Source organism: Pseudopipra pipra, chromosome 6 (assembly GCF_036250125.1).
Source record: "Pseudopipra pipra isolate bDixPip1 chromosome 6, bDixPip1.hap1, whole genome shotgun sequence".
In the NCBI taxonomy this organism is placed as follows: domain Eukaryota; kingdom Metazoa; phylum Chordata; class Aves; order Passeriformes; family Pipridae; genus Pseudopipra; species Pseudopipra pipra.
This window is the reverse complement of record NC_087554.1, coordinates 1,506,349-1,527,030: the sequence shown is the minus strand read 5'-3', so window position 1 is coordinate 1,527,030 and position 20,682 is coordinate 1,506,349. Positions and strand designations below refer to the sequence as shown.

Sequence of the window (20,682 nt, the reverse complement as noted above, 5' to 3'; positions counted from 1 at the left end):
CGCCGGGAGCGCCGGTAACCGCTGGGCGCTCCTGCAAGGGCCGCCCCGCCATGAGCGGCGGCCACACTGCCCTCGGCCCGCCGTGCTCCCCCGGCTCCGGGGGCGAGGAGCCCCCCAGTCCCTCCGGCGGCTCCTCGCTGTGCCCCGCGTCCCGCTCCAGCTGCCCGAGCGGTGAGGAGGAGGAGGAGGAGGGGCAGGAGGAGGAGGAGGAAGGGGCGGCGGCCGCCCGGAGCCCGCCGGGCCATAGGTAACCCTGCGGCTGGGACCGGGCTCCGGCAGCGAGCTCAGCGCTGCCCGTGCGCGACCAGCCGGGCCCTCCGCTGGAGACCTTGGGGACACAGGATTATTTTACATAAATATAGAATTGTTTGCATAGATAAGCGCTTTAAGCGCTTTGTTCCGTGTTTGTTTCTTTGTTTGTTTTGGTTTTGGTTGTTGGTGTTTTTTTCTTGGGAAGTCTTCTTGGGGGGGCAGCTGAGTATTTTTTAGGGGTTTGTAAACTGTCTGCAAGCAGTTGACCCGAGCCTCGGGGTCTTTGCCAGATGAAAAGCTGCAGCCTTTCCTGTCATCCTTTTAAAAGCTCTTGGAGACCAAAGGGCTCCTCTTTGCCTAGCGTATGCAGCTGCGTCCAGAGTCAGTGTTGCCTGTATGCATTGCACAGTGCCCTCTCCTGTGGTTTAACTTTATTCCCTTTGAATAATATGCAAGCCTAGCGTATCTTCTTTTTATTTGGGATCTCACCAGCTTGACAGGAAAATAAATAATTCTTATTCTTCCCTTTAAAACAGAAGGAGGAAGAGCAGGCAGTGCCTGTCTTATTCTGTAGTACAGCCTTTGCCATGGAAACTTAACTAACTTGTGCATTAACTGGTGGTGAATGTAATTAGTAAGGCTGAACTGGGCTAAAAGTGCAGGTGGGACAAGGGTTCAGGATTCCAGCCTGGTTCTCACACCTCCAAGGAGAGCAGTGGAGGAATATGAACCACACTGAACTTTGCTTACAAGCACTTCTTGAAAAAAGCACTGAGAGTTCAGGAAAAGCATGTTGAAGCGTAGTCAGAAGCTTCAGAATGAAAAAGATAGTAGCCAGTTTATGGTCCCTTCTCTTTCAGCTTTTCTGTTACCTCACCGTTTACTTCTTCCCAAGAAGGAATTTGTTAACATACCTTGAAGTTCAGTAGCACTTTGTTCAAGTTACAGCATGTCCTTACAGCTTGAGATGCTCTTCGAAACAGCTTTCAGTTTTGGGGCCTGTTGCTGCAGTATTCTCTGGCAGCACTAAGGTGCAATTGAAGATGACCTCTCTTAGGCCCTGAGTTAGCACAGCCTCGTTAAACTGTGGGCACAGTATATACTTCCCTCACACAGACACCACTTCTGAGTAACTGTGTTGTACTAAGTGCCTACCAAATGTTCACAGAGCAGATTCCGGGTACAGGTGCCAGGATCTCAAAAGTATAATAATAAAGAGCACTTCTTACGTAGCCACTGCCCTCTCTACGTATGCACATACTCTGAATCTTTTTGTTGTTGTTGTCCTCTTAAAACTACACAAAAACTAGCTGGAGGCAGACGTCCAATGTGGGAAACGCAATGTTTGCAGGAGAGAAAGGATGTAAACAAGGCCTTGTGAAACGGTGTTAGGCATTTTCATACTTTCATTATGGACCAGTAGTGTTGTGTTTGATGGTGTGACGGAAGTGAATATATGGCAAATGATAATCACAGTGTTTTCTATTAATCAGACTTCACTTCTAATGCCAAATATGTCTGCCTTCTGGTGCAGTCTGAGAGCTTGAGACACAATACTGGGGAGGTGTTTCTCCCAAATTCATATTGAGGTCTTCATATTGAGTGTATTTTCCTCTGTTGAAGCTTCATGCTTATTTGTCTACAATAAATCTTTAACCTATTACTGTGAATCATTTTTTTGAGAAGTTGACAGCTTGAACTTCATAATTACTGATACAAGAAAACACATAGCAAATGTTATTTTTCTTAATTTGTTCCTTCTCCTGGTACTTTTTCTAAGGTTGCTTTAATGTGTCAGCCTTGTTCTAGTACTAGGTGCAATAATGCAAATCACGCAAAGCAGAAGAATGCGTTGAGGAAGTATCCCTGCCCAAAATGTCAAGTCTGTACAAATTTGTGGGTTTTTTCCTGCATTTGAATGCTTAATACTTTTATCCTTATATTTAATAAACTTCCAGAGAGTTACTGTCTAACAAAATGTGTTATTATGCATTCTTAAGTTGCATCCCTTATTATATGTACGTGTTAAATTTTTGGTCTTTGGTAACGCCGCAGCAGAATGTGTTGGACAACGCCAGGCTTGGGAGTGTTTGGCCTGTGCTGCCTCTGTCCTTGCACTGCCTGTGTGTCAGGGTGTCCCTGTCAGTTCTGTTATGCTACATGTCTGTGGCAGCACAGTGTAAAAGAGGGCTGGGGGCTGATGTGAGGAGGAACAAACCCTTTCCAGGTGAGTTTCAGCGTGAATCAGTTCCCCCGAACATGTCACGACCTGAGCAGCGAACAGTCATGTTAGCACAAACACACCTGGGTAAAACAACAGAGAAGAGTAGGACAAAACTCCTTTGCATTGACATCGCCCCCAAATGCTTCCTGTCACAGAAATATATTCTTAAGATGACTGGGACAGAAAATGTTTTCCAACATAGTGTTGGAGTGTTGCTGTTTCCTGTGAATATGTTACACTTTCATATTGATAAAACCCAGATATATTATGTTTAAAATATTTATGTCTGGGGTCATTAGCATAATGGATCCTACTTTTGTAGCTTAAATTCAGCAAACACTTCGTAAATATATAGGTAGGTATTTCCAGAGCCCGTACATCCCTGTAAAATACTAAAGTGGAGTCTTGTTTCACTGTTTGTTATTAAGAAGAAATTCTATGTCAGATAGAAGAAATCTTTTAAAGAAATCTTTCGGCATGTTTTCAATTTTTGTTGACTTAGAGCCTAATATACTGTCTTACTTAAGAAATAGTATGTGTATAGAATATTATAAAAGACATTTCTGACCTGAGGCTAGGACTGCTGCATTATTCATGAGTAAAGAAGTTGTAAGTGAGTTATGTAAGGTATTCTCTTAAAAGTCTAATAGAACCTTGTATAATACCATCAAGTGTTGTATGCTTTCTGCAGTTCTTAAGCACGTTTCCTGTGAAAGCTTTTTAAGGTGGAAAACTTTACCTCTTTGAGTGAACGGATTCATAATGCTGAGGTGGCTTGATATCATGAATCCGCTTCGATGGTACTTGAAAGAAGAAGAAATATTCTTGCTCTTTCTTTGCTTGTGCTAAAGGCCACTTGATACATGAGGCCTCTCTGTGGGCAAGGACAGGATGTTAATTTTAATCTGTTTTTCCTTGTTTTCCGTGTGTGAGAAGGAAGGTGACACTGATGTTACTGGTGTTCTTTTTGTTTAGGTTCTAAAAGGTAACAATTAGATCTGTTCCACAGTTTGGAGCGGGGGAGGATGGGGGTGTGCCAGGGGTGGGGAAATCACTAACAAGCTAGAATTTAACGAGTAGAATGTAGAATATAAGGGGGATGGTCAGAGGTGCACTATAAATGCCATTTATCAGTTAAGGAGGTTACTGAGCAAGTAGAAAAATGATGTCACTGTTGTCACATTATGCCATAAAAGTAAGTTTTCGAGACAGTAGCACTGCTTAACCTTTCAATCCAATACATTACAGATAATATTCCCTTACGTTTCTCATTTTTAATTCAGGAAGGCTGAAGACTCTGAAATAGTAGGAGGGACAAAAGAGTCACCTTTGAAAGATAATCTTTCGCCATGGGAAGAGTGGTTCATTGGCAAAGAGAAGGAACTGCGTGCCCGCTTCCAGGCTAGAGCTGAAGAGGTGAATACATCCAATTGGCTTGATGTTAAATCTAATAGAAGACAAGAAATACCAGGATTTTTTTTTCTTTTGTGGAAACATGAGTAGTGTTGTCCACTGTTTTTTAATGTCTTAGGTCTGCATTATGTTTGCATTTGACAGTGCTGGCATGATTCGTGTTATGTGCATTCCCTTTTGCTAAATGTTATGCTTCATTGAAATGATGCTGTATAATATTTTGCTTATCCAACTGTTAGGTAATGGTTCAAGTTTAAAAGATTAAAACATAGTTATATAATTGGTACCTCAGTTTTCATCTCGGGTACATACACCTGCACGGAGGTAGTAAAACACAACAGGGTGTGTGCTGGCTGTAAGTATGCCAAGCTCCTTGGTTAGATTTGAGGCACAGTATTGTTACCCACTTAGTGTGTAATTTTACAGCTGTTTGGTGTCCCTTCCCAGGATAGGGTTCCCTGTTACAGCATTTTTTCCCCCTCATTCTGTCTTTTGCCCCCTTGCAAGTGAACAGTTCTTGAATACCGGGGCTGGGGCACAATTAAGTGAGAGCACTATATCTTTTCTTGATTAATATGTTTGTAGTTGCAGTTGATTAAATGATACTGGTGTTGAAAATCAAACTAGAAGTATTGGATAGTGATTAGAACAATCACATCAAAGTTGGATAATTTCTCACTTTAGTTACTGATTTACTGTTTGACCTTGAACAGTGCCCTAGCTTTTCTGTGATTATCTGTAAAAGTGCATATAGCATACAACTGTTTTATGTGGGCTACCTCATGTTATTTATAAAACACCTACTGATGGAAGGTTCTGGAACAGTCTTTTAGAGGTCAGCAGAACACCAAAGTAGTTCCTTAAGCTTGAGGAATATGTTCTGATCCGTTAATATCCACCCAATGTTTCCTGACTTCCCCTTTATATTCTAATTTGGTAATTGTCTTTCCCTATTTTGATTTTTAAGTACAAAAAACGAGCCAAAGCAATTTTAGGCATTATGTAGAAAATGTGGTTTGTGTATGGATCTCTCATGTGGTCTTGATGAGGAACCAAAACAATTTATTCTTGAGTATCACACAATAACATTTGCACCATACTAAATGTAATCTAGATGTCTCTCAACTCCTCATATGTATTATGAGGAGTTATGGGACAAACATTACTTAAAGCCATGTAGAAAATGGCTGTATAGGTAAGAGTTTTATTTTTAATTTGTAAGATTTTGAAAACATTAGGTATTAAACTGCAACATAGGCAGCACAAAAAGCTTATATTTGGGGGAAAAAATACAATCAGCATTTTTGTAAGATGCCAGAAGCCAATGAAGTATATGATAGTGATATAAAAATTTATTACTACATCTGCATATAAAAAGTACTCTAAACTGATATCATAAGAAACAACTGTGAAGTCCCAGATCTTTTGCTGGCAGCAGCAAGAAGTCTGTCCTGATTGTCAAAAATGTAGATAAACATTTGGAGTAGATAGTGGATTGGGTCTTCTAAAGTAATTATAATGCCATCAGCTTTTACAGAAACCAGGATCCCTGCAACACAGATGTCTCAGAACTCAAAGGAGTGGTACTTGCTGTAACTTTGCCTCAATACAGCAACAACTGTATTTTCACACTATCTATTGTGGGTATTTGAGCTTTCTGTAGGCTCCTCTTGATGTCCTGCTAAACTGAATTCAATTCATAAGATAAAAGGGTTCTCTCTGAGACTGGCTGCAGTGTAGGAACCATAAAGTCAGTTTTGTGGAAATGATTCCATCTGTCTGTGTTTGAAGGTATGAATTTTCATTGAAAAAGAGCACTTTGTGCTAATGCTCCTGTTGGAGAAGCCAGACTTCTCAAACTGTATTCTTACTCATGTTTTTCCTTTATCAGTTAACTTCATTGGGGATACATAAGTGATTACATATACACTGTATGTCCTATAAAGATACTTGGGAATTTCTTCTCTCATCTTCAAAATAAAGCTCCTGTTTCAAAGTTTGCTAAAATCTGCAATAATTTTGGTTTTAATGAGCTTTGGGTTAAGCCTAGGTTCCTGTAGCTCTGGTACTAAAACTCACCAGTGAGTAATATTTCACTTAGCTTTTGATAGCATCCACAATGCAGAGCATTACACAATGTAAATTTTAAGTACTGTAGAAAAGTACTGCTGCAGATTAAGGTTCTGCTGACTGAAAAGGCGTTTCAATAAGCTGAGGAGTGATTTGTTCCATTGATTTGCTTCCAAAGCTTAATTAAAATATGTATTTCCAGTTAATACTCTAAAAATTATACATTTCCACTGAATGTATTTCATAATATTTCTGTGTTGACTGTCATCTATCTTTTCCAAAGTCTTTAATGAAGGAAAAATACCAAAATCTAATGCTTACATTGTTTAAACTGCAGCACTATTTCCAGTATTGGTGTAGATGGTCACCACAGATATAAGAGGTATACTTTTTCTTTAATTAGGAAATGAATATACAGCTTGAGAAGATGAAGCAAAAGCAAGAACGTGAAAGGAGGAAAAGGATAGCTGAAGAGAAACACAAGGAATGGGTCCAAAAAAAGAGAGAAGAGGTAAACATTGCTTTGGCTGCAAATATTCTAGTACATGCCATGTTTGAGTAAATCTATGTAAAATTTACTCAGTCTGTTTGGGCACCCATGTTTTAAGTTTGCTGAATGAATGACTGCTTTAACTGAAAATTATAAAACAGTTAAACATTTTTCCAAGACTGATCTGTTTTCTTCCTTAAGGTGTTAAGGGATTTGTTTTCTGAGTAGTCAGGTAACTGACAACTGGCCTACATCTTGTGCAGTGGCCTTCTGCTGATTATAGCTGTGGTTCTGGTCTTCAGTGTACCCAACTCTTTCAGGCTTCCTAGGTTCAGTGCCCAAGCATTTTGGGTAAAGTGTACACCCTGACTGTGTGCAATGTCTTGTACACCAAGCAGAGACAGAAGAAGGATTTAGTGAAGTACTGTTGTGGACAAGCAAATAGTATGGTAAAGTTTAGAGGGATAATTGAGGTTTGGGGCCAGATTCAGGAAATTCTCAGTAGACCACAGTTAGCAACTGGGAATTCCTTCATACAAAAAGTAATTTCTGAGTGGGATCAAAACATTTTTTGAGTTTTTTAAGAGAGGAGTGCCTTAGTCGAGGATCAGAAGCAGACAGAATCTTGATCTCAGTGGGGCTCTTTACAACTCTGTGTCACATGATGTGAGCATATGCACTGGGTGACAAAAATGGGAATGCTTGGGAGACTTGGGCATGTTCAGCCCCTGGTAGTTCACGGGCATATGCATTCGTTGTCTAATGGTCTGGAGCACAACCAATTGTTCACTGTTCTGTACTTCTGGTTCTGAATAAAATCAAATGAAAAGGGGTTAAAAATATCATAACGGCATCTAACTGGGCTAGATATCCAGAACTTACAGAATCACAGAATATGCCAAGCTGGAAGGGACCCACAAGGATCATGGAGTCCAACCCCTGGCCCTGCACAGGACCACCCCCAGGAGTTGCACCTTGTGCCTGAGAGTATAATCCAAACACTTCTTGAACTCTGTCAGGCTTGGTGCTGTAACCACTGCCCTGGGGAGCCTGTTCAGTGCCCAACCACCCTCTGAGTGAAGAGCCTTTTCCTGATATCCAACCTAAATCTTCCCTGACACAACTTCAGGGTCCTGTCACTGGTCACCACAGAGATGAATGTCTGCCCCTCCTCTTCCCCTCAGGAAACTGTAGACTGCAGTGAGGTTTCCCCCTCAGTCTCCTCCAGGCTGAACACACCACATGCCCTCAGCTGCTCCTCACACAGCTTCCCCTCAAGGCCAGGTCAGAGCAGAGCAGGACAATCCCCTCCCTTGCCCCGCTGGCGATGCTTTGCCTGATGCCCCCCAGGACACGGTTGGCCCTCCTGGCTGCCAGGGCACTGCTGGCTCATCTTCAACTTACCTTTGACCAGGACCCCCAGGTCCCTTTCCTGGCACTGCTTTCCATCATCTCATTCCCCAGTCTGTCTGTACATTTGGGGTTGCCCCATCCCAGGTGCAGAATCCAGCACTTTCCCTTGTTGAACTTCACACATTTGCTGATTGCCCAGCCCTCTCATTTGTCCAGGTCTCTCTGAGGGCCTCTCTGCCTGCCAGGGAGGCAACAGCTCCTCCCAGTTCTGTGTCATATGAAAACTTGCTCAGTGTCCCTTCCAGTCCTGCATTCAAGTCATTTATGAGGAGGTTGAGGAGCTCAGGGCCTGAGATGGAGCCCTGCAGAACCCCACTAGTGACAGGTCACCAGTCTGATGTTGCCCCAGTCACTGTTACCCTCTGTGCTTGACCTGTGAGCCAATTGCTCACCCACCACCTGATGTGTTTATCCAGCTGTGAGCTGGACATTTTGTCCAGAAGGATCCTGAAAGCTTTACTGAAATCCAAAAAGATTCCATCAACTGGCTTCCCTTGATCAACTAGTTGGGTTACCCAGGTTTGATAAGCAGGACTTTCCTCTCATGCATTTGTCTTCTTCCTTTCAGAAGTCCCTCTTCAGATTCAACCTAGAATGACTAGAATAACTTATGTTAGGATCTAATCTAATTAATCTTAGTCTTAATGCTGACTGGATTATTGGCATAAACCCGTTGCAGAATCTATCCTGCTCTGATCATTTATTATGCTTCAGGAATGATCCTTCCTAATTAAAGTACACAGCAAAAAGTAAAAGATTTATTACTCAGCACAAACAATGCCATTTTCCTCTTCTAAAATAAAAATTAAATTATAGGTGTCTGTAACTGTTCATTGTCTACCTGTTAAAATAGTTCCCAGTTCAAAACTGGAAGTTCTCATTCTGTCTCCTCCCCACTGCCCCCACCCCCTCCTTCAACTTCTGTGGACTTCTACTTTTTTGGGGCCTCCCTGGACCTTCATCTTTGTGGATTTACTGACTAACAGCTTCTATTGTCAGTGGGAATGGGAGATCTTTTTTTATGGTAATCACATCAGCCCAGAGGACAGCAAAAACCTAGTTGTGTCTAGACTGTATCATATTATATTTTGGAAGCATAAGGTCATCCTTAGAGCGTGTCCCAAGCTTTTACCAAAAGTAATCTGATTTTCATTTAAATTGGGTGATTCATTGGCTGGTCTTTTCTGTAAACCACACCCAAATGAAGAACAAACTGAACTTAAAAGCTTAGCTGTCTTTAGGATATTAATATTTGAGCTGCATAGATCTTAGCACTTCAAGTTTCCACAAGAGTATTTGTGGATCTGGTCACAGACCAAAGGATAAATATGTCAATTCAGTGACTATGAAGGTGTTTAAAATTGCATCAAGATTTCACCTGTAGTTTAAGGTTAGAGTCATGAACGCTGACAGTTGCTGTAATTTTCTTGGGGGCTGTTTATACATCTACTATTTGGAAAACTCACTTTATTTCCTCATAGAAGTCTCAAAAGGTGCTTCTTGAGGCAAAACTTGCAGTATTCTTTACTGAAATATGCATTAAGCACTCACCTTTTTCATATTCAGCTATTGATTCTGAGCCCCTGTGTGTAGACTGCAGAAAAAGCTTTATTTGGCAAGAAGCAGTGCTTTCAGGGATGTTATCTCTGTGATCTCCACAAGTCTGTATCCTTTTCCAGGGCTCAGTACTGTAGTGATGAAGGAAGCAAGGCATGGTTGAGCATACCTGATACTTTTTCCTTCATCTTGAGCATCCAGCACAAGGAGACACTGCTGGAATAGTCTTTATACCGTGAATGTGAGAGAATTTATGTCAGAAGTAAAATGTTTGTATATGCATAAAAGAATTCTGCCATTTTTCTGTATGTCAAGCCAGTTTTCTTGCATTTTGTCGCATGGCAATGTCAGTTGTGATGCTCTTACTGTTAAATATACTCCTTACATAGTCAGGTTAGGAAGTAAAGCATTGTGAATGCATAAACTCTGAAGAGTCTGTAAACTGCCATGACTGTTTAATTATTTAGAACATTGTCATAGCAGTCAGAACCTCTTATGAATTAATGCTGAACAAAATATTAGGATTAAAGGTCAGGCCTGATGACAACAGAGTTTTGATTAAATATTAAAAAAATTAACACTGATACAGTGCACTCCACCCTCTACACTCTAATTTGGTATCTTCCAGTCATATTTAGTTCACCTTTACTGACTCTGCAAAGCTGAGCACTGTCGTGTGGACTATCCCTTGGGTCACTTGGGGTCAGCTGTCCCTCCTGTGTCCCCTCCCAACTCCTTGTGCACCCCCAGACTACTCACTGGTGGGGGGGGCAGTGAGAGAGAAGCAGAAAAGACCTTGAAGCTGTGTAAGCACTGCTCAGCAGTGACTGAACCGCTGTTGTGTTATCAACAAAAACCATATGGGTCACAAATGCAAGTATGTGGATTTGTAGACTGTAGACTGAACCCACAGGAGCTGCTATGAAGAAACTTAACTCCATCCCAACCAAAACCCAGTGCATGTGTGCAATGCATATGTTTGCAACCATAACAGAAATCCCCAGAGAGGAATGCTTGCATCCCAAAATAGCTAGCTCTGAAACTCACGTTGTTAACATCCTTGTATTTAGTCTTTGCATGTAATTCTTTATGTTATATCAACATGATATTTAGCAAAGTTGTAAGAGCATGAGTAGTGAATTTACACATTTTTAACTGGAAAAACTAATTAATACCAATGTGAATTTGACTGTAGCATTTCTAATACTTTCTGCATTGCAGAACAGAGAATAAGGCATCACTTTTTTTTCAGCAAATATGAACAAAGCAGGCATTAGTCATAAAATGTGAATGTTCAACTTTTTTTTGTTCTTTTTTTTTCAGTAAGACCCCTTTACTCACTGAAAAATATAATTTTAATGGAAACTAGGTACAGGATGGGAAAATTCTGTTTCAACGCCTTTTCATTGAATATTTTGGTCTCACAATTTACTGTGCCCTTGACTGATAGTCTTTCTGGGAAGCAGAGAGCAGTAAGAAGTATGAAGGCCTAGAACCAACACAGTATATAGCAATGAATGAGAGTGTTCTTGGAGCAGACTTCCCTTTCTTGGTGTGCTGTGTGATTCCTCCCAGAAGAGACACCGAGATTCCAACTCTTACTCCAAAGACTTTCTGTTTAATGTGTGCTTTATCTCAACATTGGTAATGAAGAGCACAGATTGTTCAACAGCTTGAGCATGACTTTCAGGTTCAAAAGCCATGCTCGCCCATGCTCTCTTTCATCCAATGAGTTGTTAATTATCTTATGAGGAGTGGGACCCTTTCAGCAGAAGGGGTGAAGAATCCTGTCATCCCAGCCTGCAGTCTGAGAGGTGGAGACTTCTCCTCTCAGTGGGACATGTTAACTGGAATGCCCTCAGGGAGAAAAGTAGTGAAATCCAGATCTTCCCTGTCCCAGGTTAATGTTCTAACAGCTGAACTACTGTTCTGAGTCGAAGCAGTGGTTGCTAATACAGACCCTGATGTACTATGGCTTTCCCTGACAGTTTAGGCTTGAAAGAGATACAAAGATGTCTGCTTTTTTCCAGACTGAACCCTTTCAAGAAGTGTGTTTATGAGGGCATCTTCTAGCAGAAATGCTTTCCAATATTGAGAACCAACTGCATTTAACAGTTAAAATTTTCTGTTTGCATAAAAGTCTATGTATCTAAATTTTTTGTGACTCTGGGATAAATTTGTTTAGGATATTTTTCTGCATATTGTGGATCTTTCACTCTCTGAACCTGGAGTGTCTTTACACAAAACTGTTCTGTGACATCATGCCTAACCAGTGCCATAGTTATTATTTTAGGTTGTACCTGAATCTTAATTACCTTTAGATTTCTGTAAGTAGAATGAACTAATTTCTCGTGGTTAGTGTTAGAATGAGTTTTAGATAGAGCTGTGGAGGAGGAATTCAGGGTGACAGATGAATAAAATATGAGTGCTCATGTATTTCAGCAGCATTTGTGGACTCTGCATTCTTCTGAAGACCCTGAGAGTGTTCCAGGGACCAAGTACATTAAAACTTCCTGTTTGTCACATACATTGAGTACCCACATGAAATGAGCATGGCTGGGGAGAAAGATCCAATAATTCTCCAGTTCCTAGACTGCAGTGGGGTCTGCACTGACTTTATGTGAACTTGAGCAGTAAATCATTGTAAACCTGCCTATCAGGAGACAACTGCAGCTCAGTGTTGTTTCACTGACCTCTTCTCTAGCCTCTTGTTCTTTACACCTGCCAGTTCAGGAGAGATTAAAGAGGCACTTCTGTGGGCCGGTTTGGTGACCAAATTGTGTTATAGGGCAAAATGCAAAAGATAATTACAGTTGTCTGAACAACCCAGATTTCCAAGATTGCTAAATGTGGTTGATGTTCAGGATTATTACGAGGATAAACAAGGAAATTTGGATGTATATTCTGATGTTGGCAGTGTGGACTTTTCCTATATTTTGCCATCAGACAGCATTAAATCATGCTAGAGTATGGTAGCTAAGATGTCAGGGCAAACAGCTGTGAAATAGAACCATTATCTGTGAGAAGAAAAATGTTGTCACATTCTGCAGACATATAGTGGAAAAGGATTGCTGTGAGAAGTATCTTAAAAATATCAGTCACAACATTAATTTCTGGAAATATTTCTACTCAGTGTCAATCTACATAGAACACGCAGAACAGAAGCATCTCTGCGCTTTACCCTCTCCAGCCTCTCATTTAAGCACTGATGTGAAAATACAGAAGTATATATTTTATTAGTTTTCTTCCAGTTGGATATAGTGCCTCCGATTCTAAGGCAATTAGGCTTTTTTTCCTGCATGGAAAATAACATTTCTGCCTTCTGTCAAGAAGGAAGTGGGGTGCTTCTTCAAATTTTAAAATCCTGTGACCGCTCACCACATACGTGTAGGTCTGATTTTTCTTGAAAAGTTGGTAGTTAATCCTGACTCAGTGAGACTGCGTCACCATCACTGCTTTGTGGGACAGAATGATTTGGTTTGGGTGGGGGATTTCCAAGTACAGACCTAGCCCAGCCTTCATTAGGTTCTGAGGCCTGATAGGATCACAGCCCAGAGCAGTGAACCCTCAGGGTAGATTTGTATCCTCTCCTTAATTACGTGCTTGGGTAGGGTGGCAGGAGAACAAGCCTTTCTTGCAATGAGTAATTGGATGTTTTACAATCAATACCTTAGTTTATGTAATGCCTGTAATCATACTTTAATGTATGTAAGTTTACTAGTGGTTTAGCGAATAGATCATGTCTGTTTTGAACACAAGATCAAAGAGAATTTTTAAAACCCAATCTGACAACACCAAGCATAAACAAGTGGTTTCTCCCTCCCATATATACATGGAAGGAAAGTACAAGAAGGATTGAAGAACATGTACATTAATATGCACATTCATAGCATTTTTGATAGACCTGTATAAGGGAAAGTAATGAGTAAGGGGGGGAAGCTGGGAAGGCCAGGGTGACAGGAGTTTGACATGAAACAGGTTCCTAAAGCAGCTGGGAATGTGGTGTACACTAAGTTTATGAAGGAAAAGCTGTTCTGATTATGAAAGAAAGAGGAAGTGTTTCTGATTTGTCTGCAGAATAATTTCTAGGCAGCTGCAAAGTCTGCAGTTCTGCAGGGAGTCTCCCCATCTTAACGATGTCTCACTGGAAGTGAAACTTAGCAATTGCTGTGGCTTTCATGGTAGTGTGCATGGCATATTATTGTTTACATAGGACCTAATTTAACTTTGGGTTGGCCTAGGTACTAGCTAAACTCATCTGAAGTATTGTGATTAAAGATACATAATTTCGGAAGCTTCCCTGCATTTCATTAAGAGGATTTAGAAAGATTTTAGGTCTATTTGCTGCTTATAATAGTTTTCCATTATTGAACAATTCCCCTAGGTATGGAAGGGGCCCACTTTTTTCAGTTTTCCCCTGTATTTGTTTTCATGCCTTTTATATGCCAAGACTTTAGCTAAAGATGTAGTTTTGGAAGATCCTTAGTTTTGTAACCTACATTCATGTACATCAGAGGTAAGTCAGCAAACAACAAAATATGTGAAGTCTTTGTAAGCCACCTTCACCAATAGTTTGACTCACTGGTTTAACCTTTATCTCTCATCTATGTTAATGCTTCTTTTGTGTCACAGACTGCCACTGTTTTGAAACAGGAGTTGTTGAGAGGTGCATGTGGGGAATATTTGTAATGGAGAGGCAGAGAAACAGCTCTGGATAAATGAGATTAGGATGAATTTTAGATGATGAAGGAGGAAGAGCTTAGACAATAGATTATTTGCTTTTTTCAGGAAGGTGATACTTAGAATGCATAATTTGTCAAAAATACATTAATTTTCCTCTTCAACATTTTTAAGTATGGAAACATTTGTTTCATGTTAAGAAAGATCTTATTTCCATTCTCTACTAGTACGAAAACATTTCAGAATCTCAACTTTTTTTTTTTTTTTTTTCCAAAATGAAATTCTTTTTTTCATTGATCTTAGTTGTAAATAATTTTATTACATGTACAGGCCTCAGTGCTGCGAAATCATATTAATAAGACTTCAATTACATCGTAATTCTATGGAGCTTTGCATTCCAGAATGTACACTGGCATTGGAGTGTATTCATATTGGACCACTTTCCCTACACTACAGCACAGATTCAGCTGATATTTGCTAGAATGTATTAGAAGTGAAATGGAAACAAACACAAGAGAGACCAAACAACAACAACAAAACAAAACAAAACAAATCCAAACAAAAAAAAAAAAAAAAAAAAAAAGGAGAAAACAGAGTTATTAGCTAATTGTAATAGTTTTGTGAAACTGTGAGCAGTATGTACATTAAATAAATCTTTGTTGTCAAATAAGACTATTTGACAAGAGTATACCAAAACAGTAGTACTGAAAGTATCATTCTGATTTAGGTGAAGAAACATCCAGATTATAGCATTAGAGATTATAGCAGAATTAATAAAGTACAGCTTCTAAGAGGGGGGAGAGGAAATAGTTTAGCTGCTGGTTGATAAAATTGTAGTAATGCTTCTTGTGTTGGCAAACACAGAACAAGACACACTAACTCAAGCAGCTCTGTAAATTGGTTTCTTTTCTGGTAGAAATGAGGTAGTGTCTTGCAGGGCAATATAAGCTGAAGTTTTTATTCTGTATGATGCTACTTTATTGGGTTGCTGGTAAGTTTGGTGTGGGGGACAAGCACTGAACCATCAGATATCCTGTTTAGACCTGACTGAGGGAATCGTGCTGGTACCCAGCTCCAGTATTATGGCTTCTGCTTCATTATGCATAATTGGATTTTGCAGAAAGGCAGTAAGTCTGGGGGAAAAGATGGGGGAGGGAGACATGGGGAGAGCTCTAGTTTCTGCCTTCTTGTGCTTATAATGGGAAAAATGGCGATATATAATGGTAAAATGGGAATGGGGGTATATTTCTGGTTTTCCTGTGAGTGTGTTTTTCCTCTATTTCATTTATTTATTATACTTTGCAGCTGTAGTTCTAGGCATTTTACATCCATACTGCCAACTATAGCAATTTTGAGTCAGTCTAAGTTTCTGCTGAACTACACATCCCCTTTGTTCCAGAAGAGTACGCAGGGAAGCATACAAGTAAAAGGCTTCTTAGAAGAAAAGCAACATTTTTTTTTTTCAACAGCTCTTTTCTATAAAGATGAAACTGCTCTTAAGTCTTCTGCCTCTCCTTCAAGTCACATGCACAGCTTGTCTGGTAGATTTTTGCTTCTACACATGTATGCAGCTGCTTCAGAGCTAAGCGAGCTAAGCAGGAGTATGGAATCGATAGAATTCCAGACATTTCATAAAGGTTACAGAGAATGGAAGGAAGAGCTGTTGTTACTCTTCAAATGGAAATACCTCCCTCTCCAGATCAAGACCAGGCCATCAGCATGTGGTTGTTTGCTTAGAGCAAGGTCCCCAAAACGTTGGGTCCCGTTGGGTACACACACACTGAACAGAAGCAGAAGTGAATGACACCTCTGTGTGTTCTGTCTCCCAAATCATGCAGGTCAGGTAGCAATTTCACTTCACACTCAGTTACCACTCTTTTCCTACCCTAGAACGTGTTTTCTCGTTTTCCCTTTGATAATTTTGAGAGGAGAAACATGTGGATGGATTCAGTGAAGTAGTCCCTATGTGAATGAACTAAAGAATATAAAAAATTTAGAGACTTCCACAGGACATGAGCTGGATTTTCATGTGAACTTTTTATTTTCCTATCAATTTATGCTCAGGGGTGCTGAACAATCTGCATATCTCAATGTCTTAGGAGGGGACAGTTTGCCTGTCTTCCATTTGGAACTGTAGTTTGCTCTAGATTTCACTGACAAGTAGAACTAACACACCACTGTTGAGAATTGAAACATATATTTCTTTCCCAGAAATACTGAGAAGTGTCTGAAGTGTTCTAACAAATGTCTGAGTAGATAAAACAGAATAGTAAACATAATAGTATAAGGAGACCTGAAAGTAAAATTTTTATCATCTTTTTCTGACAGGTTTATGTGTCTGAAACTATTTTATCCGGAACCTAAAGATGAATAGGTTCTGTCTTCAAAGAGGTTACAATGTTACATATTTTTTCAGATTCATGATAATTTTATTTGTAATTATGTAGTAAAATTAACTGTATTCCTCAGAAGAATTGCTCATGGAAGTATACTGAAAATTTTGTATTCTGTTCCTTTGGTGTATTTCACATAGGAAAGAAGAGAAAAGAAACGAAAGCTGAGCAAAGAAATGGCAGAAAAAGCCACAAGGGAACTAGAAAAAATGCAGTTACAAGAAAAGGCTGAGGTAAAGTATAAAGAATGGTTAAAGAAGAAGAGAGCTGAAGAGGCTGAAAAGAAGAAAAAAGAGAAGGTATTAATGAGCTGATCATTTATTTGGATTAAGTTACTTAATCTGTAACCGATATTAAATATGTTGATATCAAATGCCAGTGTTGTACATGAAAAATAAACTTTTCAAAGTTGCAATGTTAGTGCATTGAAGACATTGTGGTGTGTTCAGCAAAGCAAGATACACATTAATGCATTTTTTTATAACCTTTGAGCTTTTTTGTCAGAAACAGTGGAGTAAACATGGAGGTTGGGTTTTTTGAAATTTTTTTTCAGACTGAAAAGATTGCATCCTTTCTATCATTGGGGAAATTGTGTTTGTAGTTGAAGACATTTGAAATATATTCAGCAGCCTGGAAATCTGCAAAAAAATTGTTTACCATTTTGTGTATATTGTACAAAGCTTTGTCTATAAGTATCTTAGATTTTTTTTTATTTATAGGAAAAAGAAAAAGAACGGGAAGCTGAGCTACAGGAGAAGAAAACAAGATCGGAGAAAATCTTTAAGGAATGGCTACAAAATGCTAGAAATAAACCACGCCCTGTTTTAAATGATTATGGTTGCCCGCATGGGAAGTCCAGAGGTTTGTACTTCTAGTACACAAATATGTAGTGACTTAGATTTGTGGTTCCTTCCCTCTAATATTTTCATGTAAAATGAAGCCTGTTTGAGATACTTGTCCAGTATCTAATTTTGGCACATAGGGATGACTACCTCATATGGTATAACTCAGAGAAATATACTCTGAGACCTTTTGTGCACTTTTCTTAGCTTTTTTACCAGGCACAGGAATCACCAGAGCCAATCACTGGTTCCTGTGAAGCAAATCAGTTATGTTATCATCCTGGTAAAGGGGATGTTCGTGCCACAGAAGGCGTGTGCCAGCTTAGCACACAGGAATCCCCCTTAGGAAAGAGGTGGGGTTGTGAGGCACAAGAAGACTGACAGAAGACCTGTCTGTGAAAGGAGACATGGGAATCAACCTATTGTGAGCTACAATTTCCTTTCCATTTTGCTTTTCCCTTGCATTGCACCTCCTTGGCCTCTGTAATCCTGTTCCTTTTTTTTTTTGAAAGCCAAGTGTGAAAGAGAATGCTGTTAATAGTGTGGTGTTTTACAAGTCTCACTATTTTTGGTGGCTTCTGTCATCCCACATGGTACAAAAGCAGAAGAGCAGCAAGAAGTGGTATTGCATTACATGTTTGAGTGCTTTATTATATTTTAATTTTTTTTCTTTAAAAATAGATAAACATGCTATTTCCTTTTTTTTTCTTTTTTGTACAATTAAAATACTTGCCTTTATTTGAATTCGAAACAGAAATAATGTTGGGACCAAAATTCTGAATGTTTAAACATGTATAAAGCCAGTGAACAACCTTTACTCTTTTGAATACATTTATTTATAGATAGTGATACACTTTGCCTTCATGTTTCGTTTTGGACCTTCATTACTTTCTGACAACTGCCATCATTTATTGAAATGATTTTTGAAAAATATTTCTCTACTCACTTGTGTTCGTGCAACAGAATATATCACAGACTTTGAAGTGTATCCATCATGTGGTTGGGTAAACAAAGTAGCCAATTCATAGACATTTACAGCTTTTAAGTATGCCAACGACTGAGCATTCAACATGCTTATTATTTTAGTAAACATGAGCAATACACCAGTTATTGGTAAAAAAAAAAGGTGGAGTATTTATTATCTTGAATGATTTAAATTATGTGATGTGCCTGTGCTGTCTTTCTCTGAAGATGCTGTTGTGTCTTTGTTAATCCAGATGAATATTATAACTGCTTGTTTATTATTATTATAAAAGCTTGCAGTGTAAATATTCATTTTTAGTTATGTGTATTTTCTAAATGTTTTAGGGATTGGTGACAGAAATTCATATCCAGCCCCAGCATATTGTAACCCCATTCCTTGGAAACCAATCCATGTTCCTCCCCCAAAGGAAGACGGTGTCCTTACCATGAAGAAGAATAAGAGACCTGTATCTTGTCAGCCACGTGCATCTGCACCTATGGTAATTTCTAAGCCCAGGAGCAACCCTGGTATTGGATCCTTGTGCAGAAAGAAGTCATAGTTCAGAAAAAAAGTGTTCTTATGATCTGGAGCAAACTGAGCCATAAGTGTGAGATTGTATGTAGACATATGTCCAAAGCAGATTGCTTTGTGCTTTTTTTTTTTTTTTTCATTTTTGGAATAGGTTTCAGCTAACTGACCAATCAGGTTTTTAATGTTTTTTTCTATGTTACATTTTAGTAAAAAAAAAAAAAAAAAGGGGGGGAAAGAAAAAGTCATCTTTAATCAATTGTAATGGGACTGTACTTAATACCAATAAAATACACAGGATTGTTTCTTCCTTTCCTCTCTTGTTGTTGTTGGAGTTCTGTGTATGTGATTATTCTTTTGGGCAGCAGTATAACTGGGTTATTTTAAAGATGCTAATTATAACTGATTTTAAAACAATTTTTGGCTTAATGCAGCAGGAATTCAAGGCCTGCGTGCAGTTTCAGGGTTTATGCGTGCACTTTTCAGTGTCATTGGGATTGCAGAGATGTAGTGGGATGGCTTCCATTTCTGGAGCACTGCAATGAATGGATACAAATGCTGGTCCTGATATGTGCAAACCAGGGAGAACTGGTCAGGGATGTGAAGGCTGGGGCAGCCCTGCCTGCAGTGGCACACGTGAGTCTATGGGATCTGGCAGTGTGCACCTGAGAGTGCTGAGTGTAAGGCCACACCCCATTATCTTTGAGAGATCATGGTGATCAGGAGAGGTTCCTGAGGACTAGAAGAAAGCAAATGTCAACCCTGTCTTCAGGGAGGGCATGAAGGTGTGTCTGTAGAACTACAGGCCAGGCAGCCTCACCTCAGTCACCTAGAAAGGTGATGGATGTGGGAAATGCAGCCAGCAGCGTCCTGGGCTGCAGGAGGAAGAGCACTGGCCAGCAAGTTGGGAAGCAATCCTTCCCCTGTACCATAAGTGTTGGAGACCACATTTGGAGTAGTATGTCCACTCCTGGGCACTCCAGTGAAAGAGTGACATGGACGATCTGGAGCAAGGTCAGTGAAGGGCCACGAAGATGATTGAGGGATTAGAGCATCTGACAGACAGAAGCTGAGAGAGCTGGCACTGTTCAGCATGAAGGAGAGAAAGCTCAGTAGTGTCTGAGCAATGTCTGTGAATACCTGATGGGTGGAGACATGGAGCAGACCCATCCCAGTAGTGCCCAGTGAGAGGAGAAGAGGCAGTGAGCACAAAAATTAAAATACAGGAAATTCCATTTAAACACAAGGCAAAAGTTTTTAGAAAGGAGAGTCTTTAAATGCTGGAACAGATTTCCCAGAGATATTGTGGAGTTTCATCCTTAGAGATATTCAGAACCTGACTGGACACAGCCCTGAGAAACCTGCTCTAGTCGGCCTTTGTTTTGAACAAGGTGGTTGGACTAGACCATTTCCAGAGGTCCATTCCAATCTCAACAAGTCTGTGATTAATGGTGAAAAGGAGAAAGCAGAAGGAAAGAAGACTGTTTTTCCTCTTATCGTAGTTGTATCACTTTGGGAAATATCTTGTTCTTCTTTAAAAGTTACACTACTAAAAAGTATATTACATATTATAAAATTTACGTGGTAAATAAACGCACTAAGGCACATTCTGGCATGTAAGTATTCTATTAAATTGATTATACTTCTAGTCTTAATAATATATTTCAAATTCCTCAGAGCAAGTTGTGAACAATACTAAGCCATCTCATGTATTTATACTTAATACATTTCTTGTAGCATTGCTTTGAGTGAATCAGTTTATACAATATGCCTGTGTCTGTTCTTTCAGGATAGCGACAAATGCTAACAAGACTGCAATACTGTGCAGTAGTTACTGTTAATAGATTATTTGGTTT

The 20,682-nt window shown here is 39.7% G+C and overlaps 1 protein-coding gene across 2 annotated transcripts; it reads left to right on the top strand.

Annotated features, from left to right (window-relative positions):
* On the top strand, window positions 1–19,140 carry CCDC34 (coiled-coil domain containing 34). 2 transcript variants are annotated; one of them, XM_064656968.1, is made up of 6 exons: window positions 1–247; window positions 3,760–3,892; window positions 6,363–6,470; window positions 16,633–16,791; window positions 17,212–17,353; window positions 18,643–19,140. In XM_064656968.1, exons 1-6 carry the CDS (start codon window positions 51–53, stop codon window positions 18,855–18,857), a joined length of 954 nt encoding a protein of 317 aa, XP_064513038.1. In that variant the 5' UTR covers window positions 1–50; the 3' UTR covers window positions 18,858–19,140. The 2 variants fall into 2 exon arrangements, with proteins under 2 accessions (XP_064513038.1, XP_064513039.1); XM_064656969.1 differs by having other exon boundaries at window positions 6–171.
* The last annotated feature ends 1,542 nt before the right edge of the window (window positions 19,141–20,682 follow it).